Source organism: Microchirus variegatus (assembly GCF_963457635.1).
Source record: "Microchirus variegatus genome assembly, chromosome: 19".
Taxonomy (NCBI): Eukaryota; Metazoa; Chordata; class Actinopteri; order Pleuronectiformes; family Soleidae; genus Microchirus; species Microchirus variegatus.
In genome coordinates, this window is record NC_139820.1 from 20,115,295 (window position 1) to 20,137,008 (window position 21,714).

Here is a 21,714-nt window from a genome sequence, read left to right on the forward strand (position 1 = left end):
ATTCAGTGATTCAGTACGTCCATGAGATTCACATCCTCCACTGGTGAAGACGGACATTTTTCTCTATCTTATACATTTTTGCTCGCATCCCTCACGCATCCTTCTGGAACCAAGATGGAGAATCTGCAGCCGCCAGCTTCCAACCCTCCACACCTCCCTCCATACCTGACGCCTGAACTGCTTTGACTGGATCGTTTTTTGAGGCTACTGCCACACACACCTGGGTAAACTCACTTGTGACATCTTATATTAACGTTTGTGAGATCAGAGCAGCCAAGAGGTGCAATGCAACAACAACAAAAAGAATCATCATGAACGACAGGAGTCCATCCCTCCACACTGCAGAGAACCACCAACTGTGTGATGATCTGACCATGTTTTACTGCAGATTCACACCCACCAGCCGCTCTGAAGACTTCAAACAACCCTCAACACCTCACCTCCACATCGGGGTCATGGTGTGTGAACCTGAAGTGTGTCAAACACATCAGTAGATGATGCAGTTAACACAGGGTCGGCACTATATCCTGCTTCACCTTGACTCAGCGGGCACATATGCAAAGATCCTGTTTGTGGACTTCAGCTCGGCCTCCAAACTGTCCCAGGTCACTGTGTTTATTGTTGGTTTTTAAAGCGCTATCTTACCTCTCAGAACTCCTTCATGCTCCATCCAGAGCTCTGAGGTCTAATAACAGGCTGCTCTTTACTACTTACTCATTTCTTATTATTATCAGTACAGGGCCCCAGGACGCCCGGACACCCTACAGTATGTCATTATCGCCACTAGGGGCAGCACTTACATTACACTTTGATATCAAATGGGGAGAAACAAAATATCATCCTGTGTGTGAGACTACTGAGATAGAGCTTAGTGCTGCATCTGACACCGTTGATCATGACTTTCTATGAGACTGGAGCAGACCCTTGGGATCACAGGTACTGCCCTCTGCTGGTTTAAATCATACTTATCTGATAGATGTTCATGTTAATGATAATGACTCATTACAAACCCTAGACACCTTAGAGGAAAACTCTCTGACCCCATCACTTTAGATGACATCCCCACGTCTTATTTTTGACCAGGACATGTCGTTTGATTCACAACATTCTGTCCTTAAAGGACGCTGAAAATCTAGTTCATGCCTTTGTCACATCTAGACATGTTATTTGTTGTTATTTACATTTATTTATCTTTCTATTTCGCGCTTCTCTTTCTTTCCTTCATTTTAAATATGTTGTACGTCTCTTTTACTATTGTGCTCAATGGGAAAATTGCTTTTGGGCCCCATGGTATTTTTTGTTGCAGTACCCAGAGTGGCCACCACGACACAATTGTCGTCAAGGCAGAGGGGGCGGGGCTCCATCCAGTTACCGTACATCCTGTACAGTCAGTGTGCTTCTGGCTCGTACCACTGGTCGGAGAATGGGGGTGTTTGCACGTGAAACCTTTTCTGTAGTAAGAATCGTACCATTTTACGAAGTCTTTGCACATTTTCCTAGCTTTGTATTAACGCCATAACCCAGTGTGAGCTAGTCCCGTTGCTACATGTTTGTTTTTCCTCACAATACAAAACTTTATTTGTACAGCACAAACCCGTTGTTACGCGAGTCCGTTAACCAGGAACATGATGTAACTTTGACCGGCTTCTTAACAAGCTCGAGTTTTCGGAACACAAGAGAAGAAGCTGCTGTCAAACTGTGTCGCGGACGAACTTCCTCTCGCTAATTATCGTATGAATGGCGTTGTCTAGTTAATATAAGTCAGTTCTTCATGGCCTGGACTCTCACAGTTAGCTATGAATCGAGTTCGTAGCTGTTCAGCTTTACTAAACCAGCGGCGTGTGTCCTCCCGGAGAAGACCCGCCGACAGGACACCTTCCCCGGGAGCCCTTTTACAAGTGACGGGGACCTTTACCCGGCTAGAGCCGATGTCCACCACACGGGCAGCACACGGTACTGTTAAAGTCTGCTTTCTTTGTTTCATACTTAGCATCTGACGTATCATCATCATCATCATCATCATCATCATCATCATCATCATCATCCCACGATCCACCGTGTGGTTTCGCCGGTGGTTTGTCACGTGACACCGAGATCGATTGCGTCATATTTAGCTTCAGACAATGATTTTTGAAAGTGACTTTTTAGCACATGTACAATTTGTTCACTTAGAAATGTATTCAGTAGTTAAATTTAAATATTAACTGTTACTCCTAAATGTTAAATCTAAATGCTAAACATAAATACAAATCTAAATGTTAAATCTAAATATTTAGCTAATGTGCACATTCACACTGCCGGTAACCGGAAGTACCAAAATAAAAGCATAGGTCAGGCTGTGTTTACACAATCAAATAACGAGTTAAAAACAGGGCAAACAAACATTTGAATATACATTATCGTGATAATAATCTAAACTCCGTAAACGTTCATATACATATATATATGTATATGTATATATATATATATATTATATATATGTATATGTATATATATATATACACAAAAGTATACATATATGTGTGTGTGTGTGTGTGTGTGTGTGTGTATACACACAGTATATATGTATATCTTTGAAATCTAAATGACTAATTTCAAATGATCCTGAAACTGTGTTCTGGGACACAGAATAATATTTATTTATTTGTTTTCTATGCTGTAAATATGCAAATATTTAGTTTCACCTGAAATATTTAGATGTAAAAATGTAGATTTAACTATTTAATACATTTCTAAGTGAACACATATTGTTGTAAATGTGCTAAAAAGTGACTTTCAAAAATTCACCCCACCTTTTCACATCCCATGCAGTCTTTGCACAAAGGTGTATCAGTACATTAACTGGATGGTGGTGATCTACAAATATGAGGTGTATGTTGTATGATGTAAAATAGCTAAACGGGACACAAGATGTGTCCAGCAACCACATAAAGACAGGGGCAGCATATTAAGTCAAGTATTTGTTAACTGACCGAGGATCAAGAGCTTTCACAACCTTTACCAGATACAGATAACAAACATGTGACAAGATAGTGACGTCAAATTATTCATGAAGTGTAAAGGAAAGAAGTTTAACCTGTAGTTAAACCCTAAGGGATACAAACATCAACAATGTTGGCAAACAAGCTAACGAACGTCACCTCAAATGACTGCTGTCTGCTGCTACGAGCCATAAACGGCTAACACGTATGAAAGCAGGAACTCTGTGGCACTGGTACAAGTAGTCTAGTAGTTTAGTAAAGTACACACTATGTGTACTTTACTAAATCCTCATTGAAATTGCATTGGAGAGACATTTTCTGAAAAAATAGTTTTAACGTAATGTTAGCAGAAAGTAAATGGTACAAATCACCTTCAATGACATCATGGTTTTCTCCCCCACCATCAGTTTGTCCACTGGGTGGCAGCAGCAGTAGACTGTTCAGTACTTTGGCCCAGTCACTGAACAGCTCTGTCCTGGCTCAACCCGAACTATATCCAGATGAGAGCGCCAAGCAGGACCTTGACCTGGCTGAGGTGGACCCAGACCAGCTGCTCAGGGAGTGTAAGGCTGCCCTGCAGAGGCGACCAGCCCGACCACTCCGGGATCTGGTCTTTCCCATTAGCACAGCGCCCCACAAACAAAAGCACCACCCCTCCATACGGGTCATGCAGTGGAACATTCTCGCACAAGGTACAGTATATGCAATACTGTGTGTGTTTGTACTCGTAGATGTAATCGGCTGTGAAGATGAATTGTCATCTTTTTTTTTGAGAGCATTTTGGCTATTCCTCACAGTTTTAGGCATGGATGTATTATAAAATCTGGATAGAGCTCCGCCCCTTTGGCTCCGTTCATTCCTATGGAGCTGCTCACCCAGAGCATTAAAGACTTCTGTGTTTTGAGGCCCATAGAGCAGGCGCAGTAGTGTTACTCCCATAATGCCTCTCAGCTATGTGAACAAGCTCTATCTGCTTTTAGCGATGTCACGTTAGCTTCAGGTTTAAACCATTGATTTGTAAATTAATGGTAAAACCAACGACAGTGAATACTGTAAGCTGAAAAGTATAATGACGTAATTAAAGATTAAAGAATATACAGTACAAGTCAAAAGTTTGGACACACCTTCTCATTTTAATGTTTTTTCTTTATTTTCATACTTATTATTTACATTGTAGCCTCTCACTGAAGGCATCAAAATTATGAATGAACCCTTTTGCCTTCACTTTTGACTAGTAGTGTGTATATATATACACACTACATATTTACAGTATATATATTTATGTATATATATATATGAAAATTAGGGAAATAATTTGTTTTATATTGTTAAATGACAATATTCATTGTTAGTTAGCCACAACAGTCAACTGATTGGGTGACAGAAAAAGGCCACTCCCTTGTGTTTGGTGTAAATACACCATGGAAGTGGAGGCGAATGCCTGCAGTCTTTGTCTTGGCACTGAGTGCTTGGCACCATCTAGTGGACTGAAACTGATTTTTATTCTTATTTATTATGGTGTCTCAGAAGCGATTAAATATTGCCATGCAAAATATCCTAATATTTCATTGTATCTACCCCCCCCCCACCTCTAGTGTGTTGTTGTTGTTGTAAAGATGTTTGTTTGTTTGCAGCTCTTGGTGAAGGGAAGGATGATTTTATCCGCTGTCCTCTGGATGCTCTCAACTGGCAGGAAAGGAAGTTTTTAATCCTGGAAGAGATCCTCACCTACCGACCAGACATCTTGTGTCTCCAAGAAGTGGACCACTACTATGACACTTTCCATCCAATCATGACCAGCCTGGGTTACTGCGGAAGCTTCCTGCCCAAACCCTGGTCCCCCTGTCTGGATGTGGAGCAGAACAACGGTCCCGATGGCTGTGCTTTGTTTTACCGCCGCTCGCGCTTCTCCCTCTGCGCTGTAGCTCACCTGCGGCTGTGTGCCAAGACGCTGCCCACCAACCAGGTAGCCATTGTTCAGACTCTGAAATGCCAGGCAACAGGCAGGCAGCTGTGTGTGGCTGTCACTCATTTGAAAGCTCGCAGTGGCTGGGAGAGGCTGCGGAGCGCACAGGGTGACGACCTGCTGCAGAACCTTTGCCGCCTCACGGTGGGCAGTGGCCGTCAGAACTCAGCGGCGTCCTCCGGCCTTCCTTTGATAGTGTGTGGAGACTTTAATGCAGTTCCATCGGAGGATGTTTACAAACGCTTTAGCTCCTCCTCCCTGGGCCTGAACTCTGCATACAAGCTGCTGAGCTCTGACAGACAGACGGAGCCGGCCTACACTTCGTGGAAGATCCGCCCCTCTGGAGAGAGCTGTAGCACGCTGGACTACATCTGGTATACCCATGATGCTTTGAGTGTGGACTGCCTTTTGGAAATTCCTACTGAGGAGCAGATTGGCCCTGACCGTCTGCCCTCCTACCACTACCCCTCTGACCATTTATCTCTGCTCTGTGACATCAGCTTCAGGCACCAATAAGAGAAGAGAATGAAAGGGCGACTGAGGAGCTGAAAAAGCAGCGCAGGGATTCTTTTATTTCTCTTTTAATTATATATTTATTATTTATTATTTCCATAACGTCGTACAAGACTCTTCTCACTTCCTTTTTACTTATTAGAAGATTATTGCTATTTTCAAAAGCAGATTCAAGGTCCCTGTAGCTTGGGGATGAGTGGTATATACTTTTTAAAGTTTTTAATGTCACTAAGATACCTCACTGGAGACAATGGAGACACTGATAACAATGTTTCACCCCATTTATTCACATGTATTCAGGTTTTTCATTTACAGAAGGAGGGGGCTGGAAACCTCGAGGCCCTTCCTCGACCCATTATTATGTAATATTAGTGAAACATTGAGTTTTTTTTAGAAAATAATAATACAAGCTTTGTGGTTTTTCAGCTTCTTAAATGTGAATATTGTCTGGTGTCTTTGCTCCATTTGACAAAAAACTCATTAAAACTGAAAAGACTTTTCAGAACATTGTGATTTTTTTAATGTTGTTTTATACTGTAAACTTAGGGGGTGTTCATTTGATCAGAATTTCATGTAAAAAAAACCCCAGAGGTATCCTAAGTAAAACTTAAAAAAGGACAAACTCTTCTTCATCATATTTGCAAATTACAGATTTACATCATTTTCATTCAAGAAACATATTTAAAAGTATTAATGTGTGATATTTGTGAGAAACAAAGATGTTCTCTTCAGTCTGTAGAATAAGATGTGTAATAATAATTCATATAAAATTATATTTTCACACACATTTTGCATTAAAATTGCAATAAGCTGTATTGTGATTTCGATTACATTTCGATTAATTGTTCAGCCCTAATCAAAAGGCACACAGAGGCGTGTCATTTTAAATATCTTCATCATCATCATCATCATCATCATTATTATTATTGAGCTTACAAACACAATATTAGATTATTGCCAAATTAATTTCACAAGAGAAGCTGTATTCTCCATTGTGGGTTTGAAATAATAATAGTAATAAAAAAATAAATAAAAGTAATTTAATAAACATACATATAGCTGGTTTATATTACCTGCTACTTTAGGTCATTATGGACTGTCCCAAGCAGTTACTTAACGCAGCTAACGGCGATAACGGTAAACAGTGCCTGGACCCCAATATTCGCCGATTGCGGAGTGGTGCAGCCCAGGTACAGAGAACGTAACGGTGACAAGAGGATCATACCATTTGTTAGGCGGGGGGGGGGGGTTGATTTTCTTTTACATTTTTTTAATATATACATTTTAAACCATAAACTACGAGTATATATTGCACGTTATCTAAGCGTATCAAAGACGAACACAAATTAGAATAACATTTCTTAAGTTTTAGTGGTGCTGAGTCTCAATTTGGTGCTCTGAAGCACCCCTAAAAATGGGCTAGTGTCGCCCATGGTGCCTACAGTATGGCTGGGTTGAAAAACAAAAAGAACCAAAGTTGTCGTTTGACTGTGACAGTAATAGTTTGTTTATCGTCACGTTTCTGACACCTTATAGTCTCACAATGCCATAAAAAGATGAATCTCCTCACTAAAAGTGAAAGGTGGTTTTTAATGAAAAACATGTTTCATTCTGCTCACAGATACAACAGAATTGTCTCTAAATGTCTTTTAAAAGATCGTGATGTTGAGTGGACGTGTGTGTGTGTGTGTGTGTGTGCAGCTGCAGCCTGCGAAGACGAGAGGGGAAGTTCGTTTATTGTTGATGGATTCGCCCTGATGACGTCACAGCCGTTTGCGCTTTGACCCTGCTTTGAGTTGCAGCAAAGACGCGCCGGAAAGCTACAGGATAGCCGAGAACATAGTGGTCCAAACGTCAACAGAAGGCCCGCAAACACGTCCAGTATCTCCACGTCAACACACCGTGTCTCCCGGGTGGTAGAATAAGTCCCCAAAGGGACCGAGGACTCGACAGGACTGGTTTGCTCAGGCGAAGTCGACATTGTGGCTACCATTAGGCCCAGATAGTGCTAGCCGAGGAGCTTTACTTTTGTACCAGCTAAAGCAAAACAAGGTAAGGAGAAGAATGTCGAAGCATTAACACCAACACAACTACTCTTATTCGTTGTGTTGGCGAGTCACCGTGTGGCCCTCATATGAATATTGTTGTTATTATTATCTTTATTATCATACCCTGTGTTTTCGCTAGCTCTATGCTAATTGATTTGAGCCTAATGTTGGCTATGGCTAAGTTGTCTGGTTGAGGCGATGCGTCACTAGTGTATATACTGTATCAAAGTAAGTGTTAGGTGTACTTTAATCAAACAGTTACGTTGACTAGGTCCAGCCAAGTGTCGGTATGAATAGCTATGTAGTTAGCACGGGAGTTGTGAGGCGCAGGTGTGGAGAACACAGTCGCTCAGAAAGTAAACATCAACTCGTGTGCTGCTGCTGAAGCTGAGATGACTCCTGTCATCCCTTCACTCAGTCAACACACCGCCACTCTTTCTTTTCATTGGATGTTATTGAATAAGTTCCACTGGTTTTGAGCCAACGCCTCTCTGTGCAGCCCACGACACTTGTGTGTGCATGTCAGTCTGTGAGTGATTGATCAGAACGATTGTGATTTTATACCAGCAAAGTGCTGCTATTGTGATTTTCACTATTAGACTATTCAGTTGTTTAGCCCATTAATATAGTCAGGTGGTAAATAATTATCTTCAATGCTTTCCAAAAACTTAAAAAATGACAATGTCTGCAAATGTGTTTTTTCTTTAAGGTGAAATCTCATCATTAGTTATCATTGAAAAACAACAATGATTATTATTAAAATGATTAATTATCATCGACTTCCGCAACATTATTGTTTTCAGTGGGTAATTACCTGCTTGTAAGTGTCAAAAGGCTTAAATTGTTGTACAGATGAACAGGCTTTTTGAACTGTTATTTCATTATTAACGGGTATTTTATGTGTGTTTGATTGACCATTGCAGTGATCCATTATGTTGAGTTCATTCCATCTGTTTGACTGGTTTTGCCTTATAATTAGGACCTGGACGTTTAAATGTAATCGATCGTCAAATGAGGATTTTTCAGATTCAAAATTTAAAAAACAATCGTTCAATTTGTTCAGTTCAGATTAAAATTGAGTGATTCAAATTCAGATATAAATAATTAATTTCAGTTCCTAGTGTCTCAGAATTGTTCCCATAACTGTGCTCTTTCAAACATGTAGTATCATGTAATATAATAATAATAATAATAATAATAATAATAAAAACATTACAGCCTGATCATTCATTTGGATGCCCATCCATAGTTTTAAGGCCATTTAATTTGAAATGTTGCCTCTGAATTGATTTGAATGACCACACATTGGTCTCTATTTATAGTCATTACTTCCCTATTGACAGCCTGATCAGGTCATGTAATAATCAGCGCCCTCATTGCGATTTGGGTTGTCATGTCATACTTTCAACATACTTTTGAGCATGCAGTAACTTTGGTTATTCTGGAGAATATTTTGGACAGTATTTGTTTCACAATAAAAGTAGTTGTGTCAAACAAGTTTGTCCAATATTTGTTTTAAACAATTAATCTAATTAATATTTTTATAATTATTTGAACTAATTTCTTATTTTTCAACCTTAATGATTATTAGCAATTATTTGGACTACATCATGAGGAAAGCAGGCACTCATGGAACTGCCTATGCACACAAATGCACTTCAAACTTGTTTAGGAATGACATTTTTAAAATGGCGCTTACACATTTAAACCTTCAGCTCTCTCTGCAATCTTATTTCTGCAATCTATTCTGACCTGTGGTGCTTTTATTTTGGTAGGAATGAGTAATGACTTCTGTGGTCGTGTCAGACGGTGGAGGAAACATTGTGGAGTATGTCACTGTCATGGAGGAACCGCAGCAGGTAAGAGCAAAGCTGATGTGAGCAGAACATGTAGAATAGGGCTGCACGGTGAATCAGTCAGAAATGTCCCTTCTTCTTCTTCCTCTTTTGTGGAGGAGCCTGTTCGTCACTCTCATTCACAGAAGAGATGACAACAGGTGTAGCACTGGGATCTGCTGCAGGGGCAGGAGTTAGACTCCTGGGTAGACTGATCCTGATTAAAAAAAAAAAAAAAAAATGTTGTATACATTTTTTTATTCCCTCTAGAGCTTTAATCAACCAAAGAAACTCTTGGTCGACTAAAGCCCTGAAAATTAGACGAAAAATCGACTAATGGGGGGGCTATTTTCAAATTAAAAGAGCCGTCGTGCGCCTGCGGCTGGAGTCTGACGGCATTCTGATATGTTCATTTGCTCAAAACGTATGGCGCAAACTTAGCTTACTGTTTTTAAATGATATGCAATGTTTGTAGTGAAAAGCAAACTGTTGCTTGCAAAGTTTGCATTTACATTGCGACAGGAGGACTGACTGTAGCCTCAAATAAAAAGCTCAAAATCACATCTAATTAATGGAAACGCCAATCTGTCTCTCATTAGCCACAGAGCAACAACAAACAACTGGGCTGGACTAAACCAAAATAGTGGAAAACAAGGGGGGTGTTCTCTGAAGACATGCTGTTACCTGTGAAACAAGGGTGCTCTAAAACACCCACATTAGCACTTGGTACTTTCCTCCTAATGAAATTCACCATTAAATAAATAAATAAATAAATAAACAAAACGAACAATCACAATTTCGGTCGAGCCAGAGCGTGACGATCAAGTTAGCGACCAAATTAAAACCAAATCGATCCAATGAGTGTTAATGGGAATGAGGGATTTGTGAGAGAGAGCACTATATAAATGTATATAAATACAGACCATTAACATCATGTTTGTGTACAACATCGAAACACAGACATATATAAAGTTTGCTTTGACTTTATCTATTAACATTCATGCACCTGAATTTGGATATTGTCTGTCAGCTGTCTCTGCAGATGATCTTCTTCGCTGTGGTAACGATTATGATAATGTGTAATTCTAAAGTCTCAGGGTGAACCCTGTCCTTGATGAAAAGGGTCTAAAGGAAAGAGTCATAATTTAGCTCATATGTCCCATGAATCTCCAGTTACCCAAATCTCTGTGTTGGTTTCCCAAATATACTTAGACATGGAGTCAAAAGGCGTGTGTAATGTTGAAATAAATAATTTTTCAAATGGTGTTCAGTGTGTGCAGCATCCTGCTGAAGAGGAGGAGGTGGAGGAAGAGGAGGAGGTGGAGACTGTGATCATAGAGGGCAGCGAGGAGTTGGAGGATGATGTGGATGATGAGGAGGTGCTGCAGGAGGAGGACTGCCCCGCTGTAATCGTGGAGGAGGTGCCTAGTGCCCAGGTGGAGGAGTGCTACTCAGCCCAGGTCCTGGTCTACAACGACGGGACGTATTTGATGCAGGACGTAGCTGAAGAACAGGAGGTGGTCACTGAAGTGGCTGAAACTGGTGAGTGAGCTTGAACTTAAAGAAATATTCTTTATGTATACATTTATGGAAAATGGTGTTTGTTTAAAAAGAATTACGCTGAAAAGAACTAGACGAAATACAAACAACACAAATACAACGCAATGCAAATGCACAGCATGGAGGCAGGTTATTATAATAAGGAATTGTCACCACTTATGTTTTCATGGCCGTGGGTTAAACTGTAGTAAGTGTGTCTGTGCTACCATCAGCAACTTCCTGTCCACAGGTTTTGATGGATCAATCTCAATGTTTTTGAGACTCACGTATGTTCCCATAAAATTTTTGTTACCCACTCATGACATCACAAAAATTTATCGCCTTGAATTTGGTATGTGTATGCAGAATCAGACGCTCTACCATCAGACTAAGATTAGCTAAAAAAGTTTTAAAAAAAGTTTAAGTTAAGAGTTTGAAAAATGTTCAAATTAAGGATTTGGAGAATGATCAATAACCCAACTGCACTTTGATTACATGGAATGCACAAAAGAAAGAAATGACGAGGTTCACCTGAGCCGATACTAAAATGTGACATCAACAGACTGCCGGCCTCTGATTGGTCAGAGATTGTCGTCACTGGAAGAGTCATGAACGCGACGTCCGACACAAGAATCAACTCCAACTTTAATGTAGATTTTTAGGATTTAATTTCACCGAACATTCATGTGATCTCAGCTCACGACAGCACTAAATAACTTCATTACAGTGATTATTCAGTTCAAGGCTCTCCACTATTATCTTAAAAATCCATTTGCTAACCTTGTTTTGTTCAGGTAGTGAGCGCAGCACTGTTACAGTAGAGGAGCACCTTTCATGATGTGTTTGGTTATGTGCTCCTATAGAATGAATTAGTTATGTAGAAGATATGAGATAACTGCTGTTGGTTTAAGGTCTTCAAATATATTTCTATATTTCTCTGTATATATATATATATATATATATTATGTTGAGTGGATATGATGTATTTATGTACAAATGTAGTCACATTTACTGCCCCCTCGTGGACAGAAAGTATAACAACCACATGCTGACATATATTAACAATTATAGGAACAATGTTATGAAATGGATTTCCTGTAGTTTGTTGCATCAGTTAGACAGAAGTGCTCTATTTGTGGTGTTGTCTGCGACAACAGTAGACTGCCCTCTGCTGGCTTTAACCATATCTCACCCTTAAGACCAGGTTACAGAAAATGGGAAAAGAGGTACTGTGTCAAACCTGAGACAAGGTTTTCTGACAGAAGCATTCCGTTTTTGTGGTGACAACAATGAGCATAAACAGGACCATTTGTTGTTACTCAGTGTTCCACTTGTGTGCTTTCGTCTTCAGTCGTCATTGTGGCATGTTTGTAGAGATGTGTGTACTGACAGAACTGTGTGTTCCTCTTCGCAGTGGAGATGTCAGGTCATGACATGGTTTCTTTTGACAAAACCTTTGAAGCAGCTGAAGCTCTTCTCCACATGGAGTCTCCTGGAGGCTTGCACAGTGAACGCAACACAGGTAAACACTAGAGCCCAACACATACACACGTTTTGATACAATACCAGTTTTATTTTCTTATTTTAAATATGGTTTATTTAGTCTAGTTGCTAAATTTCATATAAAGCATCCCTCTCTTTTTGTCAGAGGCACTTTCACTGTGAATAAAATGACAGGTCTATCCTGTCAAACAATAGCTGCACAATATATCAGCATGTATTGTTTATTATATTATATTATATTAGCTGTATCTGAATGGCTGCAACTTCATATTGAATACACTTCCAGTGGTCTCCAGAGATACAAGAGATAAAATATGACCAATTTAAGCAAACAAATCAGGTCTGATCCAGTCTTTGTGATCAGGATCGGGACATTACTAACTGCTACTGTACTGGAAATACAGTGAAACCAGGATTAAACAGCAGAATCTCAAATTGGCCCATGCATACTGCATAACTTTTTTCCAACTGCAGAAGCACTAGTTTTGTTTGTAAGGATGGAAAATTTCAATTAATTTATCATTTTTTTTAAATATTCATATACATAAGATCAAATTTAAGCAGGGGTGCGATTATTGTGCACATATGATTAGTGGGGCTAGTAGAGAGAACCATTATTGATACTGGTCTTTCATTGGTAACAGCCAGTAAGCGTCAGAACATCTGATGCCTCTGTGCTAGCCTTTTTCCTAATCTTTCCATCATAAGTTGATGATAGCAAAGCTGCTGGTGTTGGGTGATTATTTGTCAGCCAATATGGCAGATTAGCACTTGAAACTTTAAAAATGTAATTGCAAGTAAATGGTCTGTCCTGTTTTCTCTTTGAAGCTGGCTCGAAAAACAATTATGAATTACCCTTGTGTTTGTTATTTCTGCGTTTTGGAGCGGACACGTTCGAAGAAAAATATCACTTTTAATGTCGCATGAAAGCGTAGGGGCAGAAACTACAGCGTGGGGATCAAAATCACAGTGTAAGAGCCCCCTATGCTCACCTGTGCTGGCTAGAAGCCTGAACATATACTATAGCACACCTTATATGAAATACAAGTTCAGTTGTTTTAACCAAATGTCTCTGAACCAGCAGCTAAAGCAAAACAACACTCAAACAAAAGGCACATTTGAGTCTAAAGCTAAGCTGTTTACAGCCAAGGCCATGGTTTCTGTCAGAACTAACAGTACAATATTGTTGTATGCTGAATCCTTTTTTTTGTTGTGTTTCTTTTAAAAACATGTTGTTGTTGTTTGACCCCAGCAGAGGATGTGATGATGGAGACAGTGGTGGAAGTGTCTACAGAGTGTGGGCCTTTAGAGGAAGAGTCCTTCCCTATCCCTCCTGAGTGTGAACCTGCTGCCAAGAAGAAGCGAGGAAGTCAGTGTTCCTGCTACACACACTACTACTCTTCACTGCTGTTGTGTTCACATTTATCTGAATCCTGAAAGTCACTTCTGCTCTATGAGCAAATGCTGTATTCTAGGCTTTAACATTGGGGACATGACCACAAATAAATAAAATCTAAGTGAAACAATGAGAAGTAAAAAATAAGGGAGCTTTAGAGAATTGATCTCAGATGAGTCTTTGTTGAGTTCACACCTGAACCTAGAGCTGTCAGATTTGATTGGATTCCAAAAGGCAGATTTTATTACACTTTTTATTGCTCTCATTTTTCGTGAGCTGAACTCAAAGATCTAAAACATGTTCTATATACACAATAGAACCATTTCTCTCAAATATTGTATACAAATCTGTCTTTTTGGTTGGTGTGACTCAAATTTGTGAGGACACAGGAATCCCATCAAGAATTGTGATTTTAATTGTGTCACTTGAGTATGGTCCTTGTGAAGGCTTCACTAGCTTGAAGCACTAGATATCCAACCAGCTATCCAGCCATCCATCACCTAGCGCTTCATCAGCTGCACTCTAAACATGAATGCAGTAATGATGTCTGTGTGTTTGAATGCAGGTGGACGTAAGCCAAAGTTACACCAGCCGGCCTCCAATGGCTCCTTTGATTTAGGGATCAAGAAAAGACAGAGAGAGGGCAAAGGTTTGTATTTTTTTTTTTTGTTTTGATCGTACATATTATGCAAAATACTGACAGTTTAAAATTTCTATATAGAGAAAAAAATGTCAATATCACTAACAGATAATTAAGTTGTCGCTCTGTTTTGGTAAAATAAAAGCCACCACCTCTTGTAGGGCTGGGTGTTGTACATAGTGTTTGTATTATACCTATATATTTTCAAACAAGGTATAGAATTACATAATACAACGTATTCTGTTGCTGTAAAGGATCCTCTTGTTTTCATTTCTTCAAAGGAGAGGATGCGGGTTGTAATATAAATACAGAGATTTTCATCCAGAATATACAGGGATTATGTTAACGAGAGCCCTACTCTCTTGTCAAATGTGGGACATACTTTAGTGCTCCCTACAACCCTGCACAAGATAAGTGGGTACAGCTTAGTTTACTTGGTTTGTTCACATTTTAAACTTGAATTAGAATCCTTTATACTATGTAAACTGTTGTACTTTTATACTATGTAAAATCAGAATTCAAGAACAAACATAAGAATGTCCTAGAGTTTTGACTCCATTAATGTACATGATGCATCCGTCTTGTTTCTGCTTCTCCGACACTACACTGCCAAAAAAGTGAAGGTAATTTTGTGTTTGTTCTCCAGGTAACACCACATATCTGTGGGAGTTCCTACTGGAGCTGTTGCAGGATAAAAACACATGTCCCCGCTACATTAAGTGGATGCAGAGAGAGAAGGGAATCTTCAAACTGGTCGACTCCAAGGCCGTGTCAAAACTGTGGGGGAAACACAAGAACAAGCCCGACATGAACTACGAGACCATGGGCCGAGCCCTGAGGTCACTGCTTCTTCTCCTGAACAATGTCTAACTGTCGACACGCAACAGAGCTTTGATATTCAATCTGAATATATGTGTTCAGGTATTACTACCAGCGAGGGATCCTGGCAAAGGTGGAGGGCCAGCGTCTGGCCTACCAGTTCAAAGAAATGCCCAAGAACATCCGCGTCATCGATGAGGAAGAGGAGGATGGTGAGGACGTGGAAGACGGTGAGGGTTTGGTGACTGTTCAGCACCCAGCTCACCAACAGGGCTCTGCAAGTCTGGGCAGCACCTCTCTTGTTGGCCTCCAGCCCCAACAGACCTACGTCACTGTTATCCCTGGCAACACCACAAGGTCTGTATTTAGCTGTGTTAATAAACATTACATCACTTCCTGACGCTGCTCATCAAAATAATGAACCTGTGAAATACACCTTTAGGTGTGCAAACCTGGTGATACCTGATGTAGTACCCACAGCCTTTTGGCCAGGAGCAGTCACTATGTTTACATGCCCGGTCTAATCCAGCTAAGGCTGCAGTCTAAGACGGGCAATCGGACAATTTGCAGAGTCCGAGTATATATGTAGAAGAAAAATTTATTTATTGGCCGTTTATTTCTCAAGCCATCCCGTAGGTGGCGCTGTATCTCTCTTATCAGCTAGTGTGTTTTGAATCAGTTTCCTTTTGACCTTAACGTCACAGAAATGGTGAACGGCAAGATGAACTGTGAGATGAATATCACTTGTTCCTGGTCCCATTGCAGACGTTTCATCCAAATCCGTCTGACTTTTCGAGCTATATATTGGTCACTGACAGACGGGACAAACAAACAAACTCCAGCGAAAACATACTCCTCCTTGGCGGAGATCAACAAAATAAGTAAAATAATTATTTTGACAAAGTGAAATGCACTTCCTGTTCTATTGAATTACCTCTACTACCTTGACTTAAGCGCATCACAATTTATACCAAGCATTTACTCGCACATTGTCGTCGAAATCCAGGCATTGCTTTATCGAGTTTTCATTAGTGACACGAACCAATATTACCATACTAGGCTGTCGGTCTAAAAATAAAGGAATTGGCTTCACTGTTCCAATACTTTTTGGGGGCACTGTATTTTGTATCCCTCAATGTGCCTTAAATATCTCTCAGTCACATGTTCACACATGACAGAAAATGTGGACAGTGTTTAGAGTGTAATGTCTTTTCTTTACGTTGTCTTCCTCTGCAGGCCCATCCGAGCCATGCCATTAGTCATGACCAACTCACTAGGCCAGGTGACGTTAAACTCGACGTCCATTCTCACCACCACCACTGGGGTCCCGGTAACTTTGGCAAATGCCACGTCCAGCACTTCGCCCAAACTGGTGATCCAGGCTATGCCCACGATGCTGCCCGCCGGCTCCAAATCAGGAGAGAAGATCACCATTATCACCATTCCAGCCAACCAGCTGGCCACTCTCATGCAGGGTAATACAGGTCATTTAACACAGCTCATCCAGGCCAAAACCATCGCCGCGCATCTGCAACAACACACGGTGGAACCTGTAGGCACAACGCCTACAGTCCAGGTGGTGGCCAGCTGCTCGTCACCGCAGCTCATCCTGGCCAAACCAGCAGCACTGGCTCAGCAGCTGCCTCAGCTGCAGGTGAGCCACCCTCACACCACACCGGCCAAAGCCCCCACTCCACACCCAAAGCCCCCGCTCTGTCAGCCCCCCGAGGCAGTACAATCAGAAGTGGTCATTGTGGAGGTGCCACAGCCCTCCAGTCCAGCAACGATGTCAGGAAACACCCAGTCATCCTAAGAGCAGGAGGCTGGAGGAAGTAACCATGGACATGGACACAGCCCCGACAGCCCCCCATCCACTCTCTGCTTATTGGTGTTCAGGGAAACTGGAGCCACTCAAAGAATTAAAGGGACATTTACACACACACACACACACACACACACACACACACGCACACACACACACACGCACACACACACACACACACACACACACACACACACACACACACACATGGGCAGCCTTAGATTGTACATTAAAAACCTCCTCCTCCCTGTAATCAAATCTAAAATACGAAGCCCAGTGAGACTTTGTCGCAAACACACGTGTAAAAAGCATTTTTGATACTCAGCAGCTCTGTCAAAGTCCAGGTGTATTTAGAATCATCTGTTTGTTTCTTTGTTTTCAGTCTTTAGTGTTTGCAGACGTCCGTTTCTCTTCTTTACTTTTCTCTTCTCCCAACACCCAGCATCTTTTTCTACTGCACACAGGAAGGAAGGAAGGAGGCGAGGGAAGGACGGAGGAAAGAAGGAAGTCAAAAGATAACTGCATGGAGATTAAAGAACTCAATTGTGTGCTCCGCATTAGAAGTATGATATAATATTTTCTTGTACTATCAACGTATTGAAGTAGATTTTACTTGACTGTGTATTATAAAAGGAGATAATTGATAATGAAACTGTCCATCTTTGTTTTATACAGTCAGAAGAACAATGAAATGTGTTGTAACTGTTGCTGAGTGAGATCTTTGTCAGCAAGTTTCACTTGTTTTTACTTACAAAAAAAGAAAAGCTGAGACGGGTAAGTCTGCACATTTTGTTGCATACTTTCTCTTTTGTCACAAAGAATAAGAAAAATATCCACACGCTGCTTTAATGTAACGGAACAGAAAGCTGTGCGTCCTGCGACAGCGAACGCGATAAGGTCTTAAATATTTTGAGGTCTTGAAAAAGTCTTAAAAACATTGAATTTAACTTCAGGATTCCTGCATTTACCCTGGATATTCTCAGGCAATTTGGGTGATTGACACCTCGTTTTGATCCTCTGCACCAATAGAATCAGGCTCTGGTCTCCAAATGTGTGTCAATTACACCATTAGCGTGACATTTACCCTTTTCCAATCAGAACGATCTAATGTCGCTCAGGGAAGACCAATCAGACCGGCAATAGTACCCAAAGCATGCTGGGAAGTGTAGTTCTTCATTCAAAGTGGTTTTGCTCCAGTGGAAATGACTTGTTTTGATGAACGGCAAAGGTAAGACAACATTTCTGGTTGTATTTCTTGAAAGCAATTTGTTGTTTTGCTCTCAATTTGCAGCTGGATCCGTGAATCTTGGTCATAGAGTGATAAAATCTGTGGAGTCTCTTTTGTCCAGTGGTCACAGTTTTCACTGCTTGGTGGATTTTGTTGTTGGACACTCCCTCCCAGTAAGGCTCCTTTCACCAAAGGCCTTTGCAGTGTTGCCAACTCCTCAGTAAGAAAAGTCGCTATTGGCTGTCCTAAAAGTCGCTAAATGACGTCAACGCCTAATTTAACCGTGGGGTTTCAGTCAGGGCCTTCAGTAAAAAACACTACACACAGCCACATACAAAATACACTATATGCACCAACAGCAACGAGACTCATTTGCACACCGTTATGTCACCGGAAAAAACAAGCTTCCACATAAGGGTGTTCACACAACTTCTGCTGTGGAGGCTACTGTGAGACTGACTGACTGCCTGTCAATGCTTTAGTATGGGGAGGGTACGGTGGCCCTGAAGTGCAAACCACAACAACAAAAGAGAAACAACATTAACCAAAACAGAAAAGGTGTTCATGTTGAACATGGGTCAAAGGACGGTCCAGTTCCTTCGTTCAATCAACGACGAGTCATGTCGCCCGAAACGTACAAGAAAGTATGGACCCAGTTTTCTGGGTCGGGTTAGGGTTAGGGCATATAGCACATTGTCACGTGACCACGGTTCTGTGGTGAAAATTTTGTTCGAAAGCGTACGAAAACACAGTGCATTACTTTTTATAGCTTTCAGTAACAAACCTTTTGGTTAATGATGTTGTCGTTTCTCTCTCGTGATTTGCACTTCAGCTCCATTGGAGGCATCCACCTCCACCACAAACTGTCTCTGGGGTCAGGAATGGTGAGATGGGAGTGGAGGAGAAGGCGCCCTTCAGGCGGTGGAAAGTCGCTTCTGCCTGGGGAGACCAACTAAACAAAATCTTGGAGTATGTCGAGGCATGGAGAGGAACTGCGACAGTGCTAAAGTTACGAATGAACTTTCTATAAAAATCAGTGAACCCGAGGAACTGTTGGACCCGTTTTCAGGTTATGGGAGTGGGCCAGTCTCTGACGGCTTGGACTTCAGCCGGGTCCATCTCTATTTTCCCTGGGGAAACCAGCTGCAGGGAGTCGTGACAAAACTATTTTTAAACACTGTTAAAACGATGTTTTGATAATGAGGAGCAGTGCGTCCACCGTTCCAGAGGGGGGAGCTGTGCTTCTGAGAGCTGGTGTGCTGAATATGTCACTTCCGGGTACTGGCCAATTAAGACAGTTGGGAAGGCTCTACGCTGGCTGGCCAATCACAACACACTCTGTCTTCTGAGGGTGAGATTTATGTCTGAAATATCACGGCTGAGGAACAGCGTTAGATATTGGGATTTCTATCAGCTCGTTTACAGCAACTAGGAGGTTTTTGCCCGAAAAAACAAGTTAATGTATGTAAGTAGACCTCCATAACTAACATATATGTGCAACAGGACCACTCTATGTGAGCTTTAACGTAGAGATGGTGGTTCAGGAGCTGACGGAGCACTAGGCAAATGTGTCTGATGTGTGTATCAATATCTGGAGAGAAAACCAGGATGTCGTCTAAGTACCGTTTGTTTTTACTGTGATGGTATAAGTGGGCTATAGTCTATGCAGGGGTGCAGAGAACTGTCTTTCTTGGCCACAAAAAAGAATCCCGCTCCTGCTGGAGAGGAAGAAGGCCGAATTAGGGGAGGAACTGATCTATATATTCTCTCACTGCCTGACGTTCTGGAGTCGAAAGAGCATAAACCCTCCCCTTGGGAATCGTGGCGCCCGGTAGCAATTCTATGGGGCAGTCGTAGGCTCAATGTGGTGGCAGAGTTGTCACTTTCTCCTTGCTGAATACCCCCCCCCCCCCAGTGGTGATAACAGGCCGGGATGTTATACATTTCTGACTGGAGTGGAGCGTGAAACAAGCCACCTGACGCAGAGACTGCAGGTGAAATAGTCGCATTTCTTAAATGAGTCGAGCTCCCGCATTCTTCCCTCCAAGACCGAACTTCCCCGATCGCCAGTCTATCGAGGGGGTGGGCTCAATTGGCCACAGAAGCCCCTGTATTACCGCATGACAAGGTGAGTGAAAAACAATGAGTTTGCGGTGCTGCCATCTAGAGCCTTAGCTAATACGGGAGAGGATAATGTAAAAGTCTTAATTTTCATGGCATGGGTGAGTCTTGAGTCAGGTTCTCATCAGTACCAGTACGTGAGGTGGTGTTCGGGCAGGTTACAGCAACTCACTAAGAAGTCTGGTGCATGTGTGAATTGAGATGTGCATACCGGTCATGAAGCTCTCTGATGTCCTCGGTCGCCGCAGTAGAAACATCGGTGACGAGGGGAGGTGCAGCGGTAGGGAAGGCAGGAGTCCTGGAAGTCGGAAGACGTGAAGGAGTCGTCTGACGCCGCTCCCGGTTCTGCTCCCTAAGGCGAATGTCCAGGTGGTTAGCCATCTCGACGAGGGCGTCTAGGCTGGGGTGCACATTCATGGGTGCGAGGAGATCCTTGAGCTGCTCCGACAAGCCTTCAAAAGTGCCTTCCAATGCAGAGTCGTTCCAGTCGGAGCCTGCCACGGCTGACCGGAAGTGAATGGTGTATTGTGCCACGGAGCTCTGGTCCTGACGTGAGTCTCTTGTGTACGTCTTGCCTTTCTGGAAGGCCGTAGCACAGTCATGAATAAGTCTGCTGAGTAGCAAAAGGAGGATCGGCAATCCCACTCTGCCGTAGCCCAGTCAGCAGCTGGACCCGTCAGATGTGCAATGATAAATGCTATTTTTGTGCAGGAAAGGGGTGCAGTTACCGGATTCTCCGGAGAACTTGTCCCAGACGTGAAGGATGTACCGGAACCAACGTGGCTGGCAGTGGCATGGCAACAGATGGTACCGGAGCTGCAGCTGGACATGAAGAAACGGCCCAGAAGTCGAGGTAAGTAATCAGCTGTCGCATCTTCTGGTTCATTGAAACGATCTGGTTAGTCACCGACTCTTGGAAACTCCGCTGGTGGAGAGTCAGCTGCTGAACCGCCTAAAAGGGTAAGTGAAAATCAAACCCAACACCAAAACGTGACATGAACTTAACATGACTTTAAACATAAACTAATGAAAACTGACTAAACAAAGCAACACTAACATAACTGGCGCCTCGTGACACTGTGCAAATGAATTCAAGTGAGTGCAGTGTCTTAAGAAGTATAGCTGCACAAATCTGTGCGTTTGCCTTTGATGCCTTTGGTGTTGTCCATACATTTGATTTTTTTTTTGCAGTTTTCAATGATTTTCTTTACCACAGATTTTGCCTAGAAAATGTGTAAAACCATACGATTATCGTATGGTTTTATCTCATTCACTCACACTTTCATACAGCGCATCTATGTGC

At 41.8% G+C, this 21,714-nt stretch overlaps 3 protein-coding genes across 4 annotated transcripts in view; 2 read left to right on the top strand and 1 right to left on the bottom strand.

Moving 5' to 3' along the window:
- The window catches only part of LOC310941034 (NACHT, LRR and PYD domains-containing protein 3-like), a gene marked incomplete at both ends in the record, with an annotated part of 313,773 nt that overhangs the window by 71,352 nt on the left and 220,707 nt on the right, over nt 1–21,714 (bottom strand). The window lies entirely within an intron of this gene.
- nocta (nocturnin a) lies at nt 1,914–5,707 on the top strand. Its single transcript, XM_083906511.1, has 3 exons — nt 1,914–1,953; nt 3,389–3,673; nt 4,616–5,707. The coding sequence occupies exons 1-3, from the start codon at nt 1,929–1,931 to the stop codon at nt 5,461–5,463; spliced, it is 1,158 nt and encodes a 385-aa protein (XP_083762637.1). The 5' UTR covers nt 1,914–1,928; the 3' UTR covers nt 5,464–5,707.
- LOC310941348 (ETS-related transcription factor Elf-2-like) lies at nt 7,269–17,699 on the top strand. 2 transcript variants are annotated; one of them, XM_083906504.1, is made up of 9 exons: nt 7,269–7,512; nt 9,284–9,367; nt 10,615–10,885; nt 12,297–12,404; nt 13,638–13,754; nt 14,347–14,430; nt 15,068–15,260; nt 15,343–15,597; nt 16,477–17,699. In XM_083906504.1, exons 2-9 carry the CDS (start codon nt 9,293–9,295, stop codon nt 17,051–17,053), a joined length of 1,680 nt encoding a protein of 559 aa, XP_083762630.1. In that variant the 5' UTR covers nt 7,269–7,512; nt 9,284–9,292; the 3' UTR covers nt 17,054–17,699. The 2 variants fall into 2 exon arrangements, with proteins under 2 accessions (XP_083762630.1, XP_083762631.1); XM_083906505.1 differs by having other exon boundaries at nt 13,641–13,754.

What these genes read in the sequence shown, in the direction of transcription:
- nocta (XM_083906511.1), top strand. Translation starts at nt 1,929, where the DNA reads ATGTCCACCACACGGGCAGCACACG. An exon ending in CACCACACGGGCAGCACACG is followed by an intron (nt 1,954 to 3,388) that starts GTACTGTTAAAG and finishes CCCCACCATCAG; the next exon opens with TTTGTCCACTGGGTGGCAGC. An exon ending in GTGGAACATTCTCGCACAAG is followed by an intron (nt 3,674 to 4,615) that starts GTACAGTATATG and finishes GTTTGTTTGCAG; the next exon opens with CTCTTGGTGAAGGGAAGGAT.
- LOC310941348 (XM_083906504.1), top strand. Translation starts at nt 9,293, where the DNA reads ATGACTTCTGTGGTCGTGTCAGACGGTGGAGGAAACATTGTGGAGTAT. An exon ending in TCATGGAGGAACCGCAGCAG is followed by an intron (nt 9,368 to 10,614) that starts GTAAGAGCAAAG and finishes AATGGTGTTCAG; the next exon opens with TGTGTGCAGCATCCTGCTGA. An exon ending in AAGACAGAGAGAGGGCAAAG is followed by an intron (nt 14,431 to 15,067) that starts GTTTGTATTTTT and finishes TTTGTTCTCCAG; the next exon opens with GTAACACCACATATCTGTGG.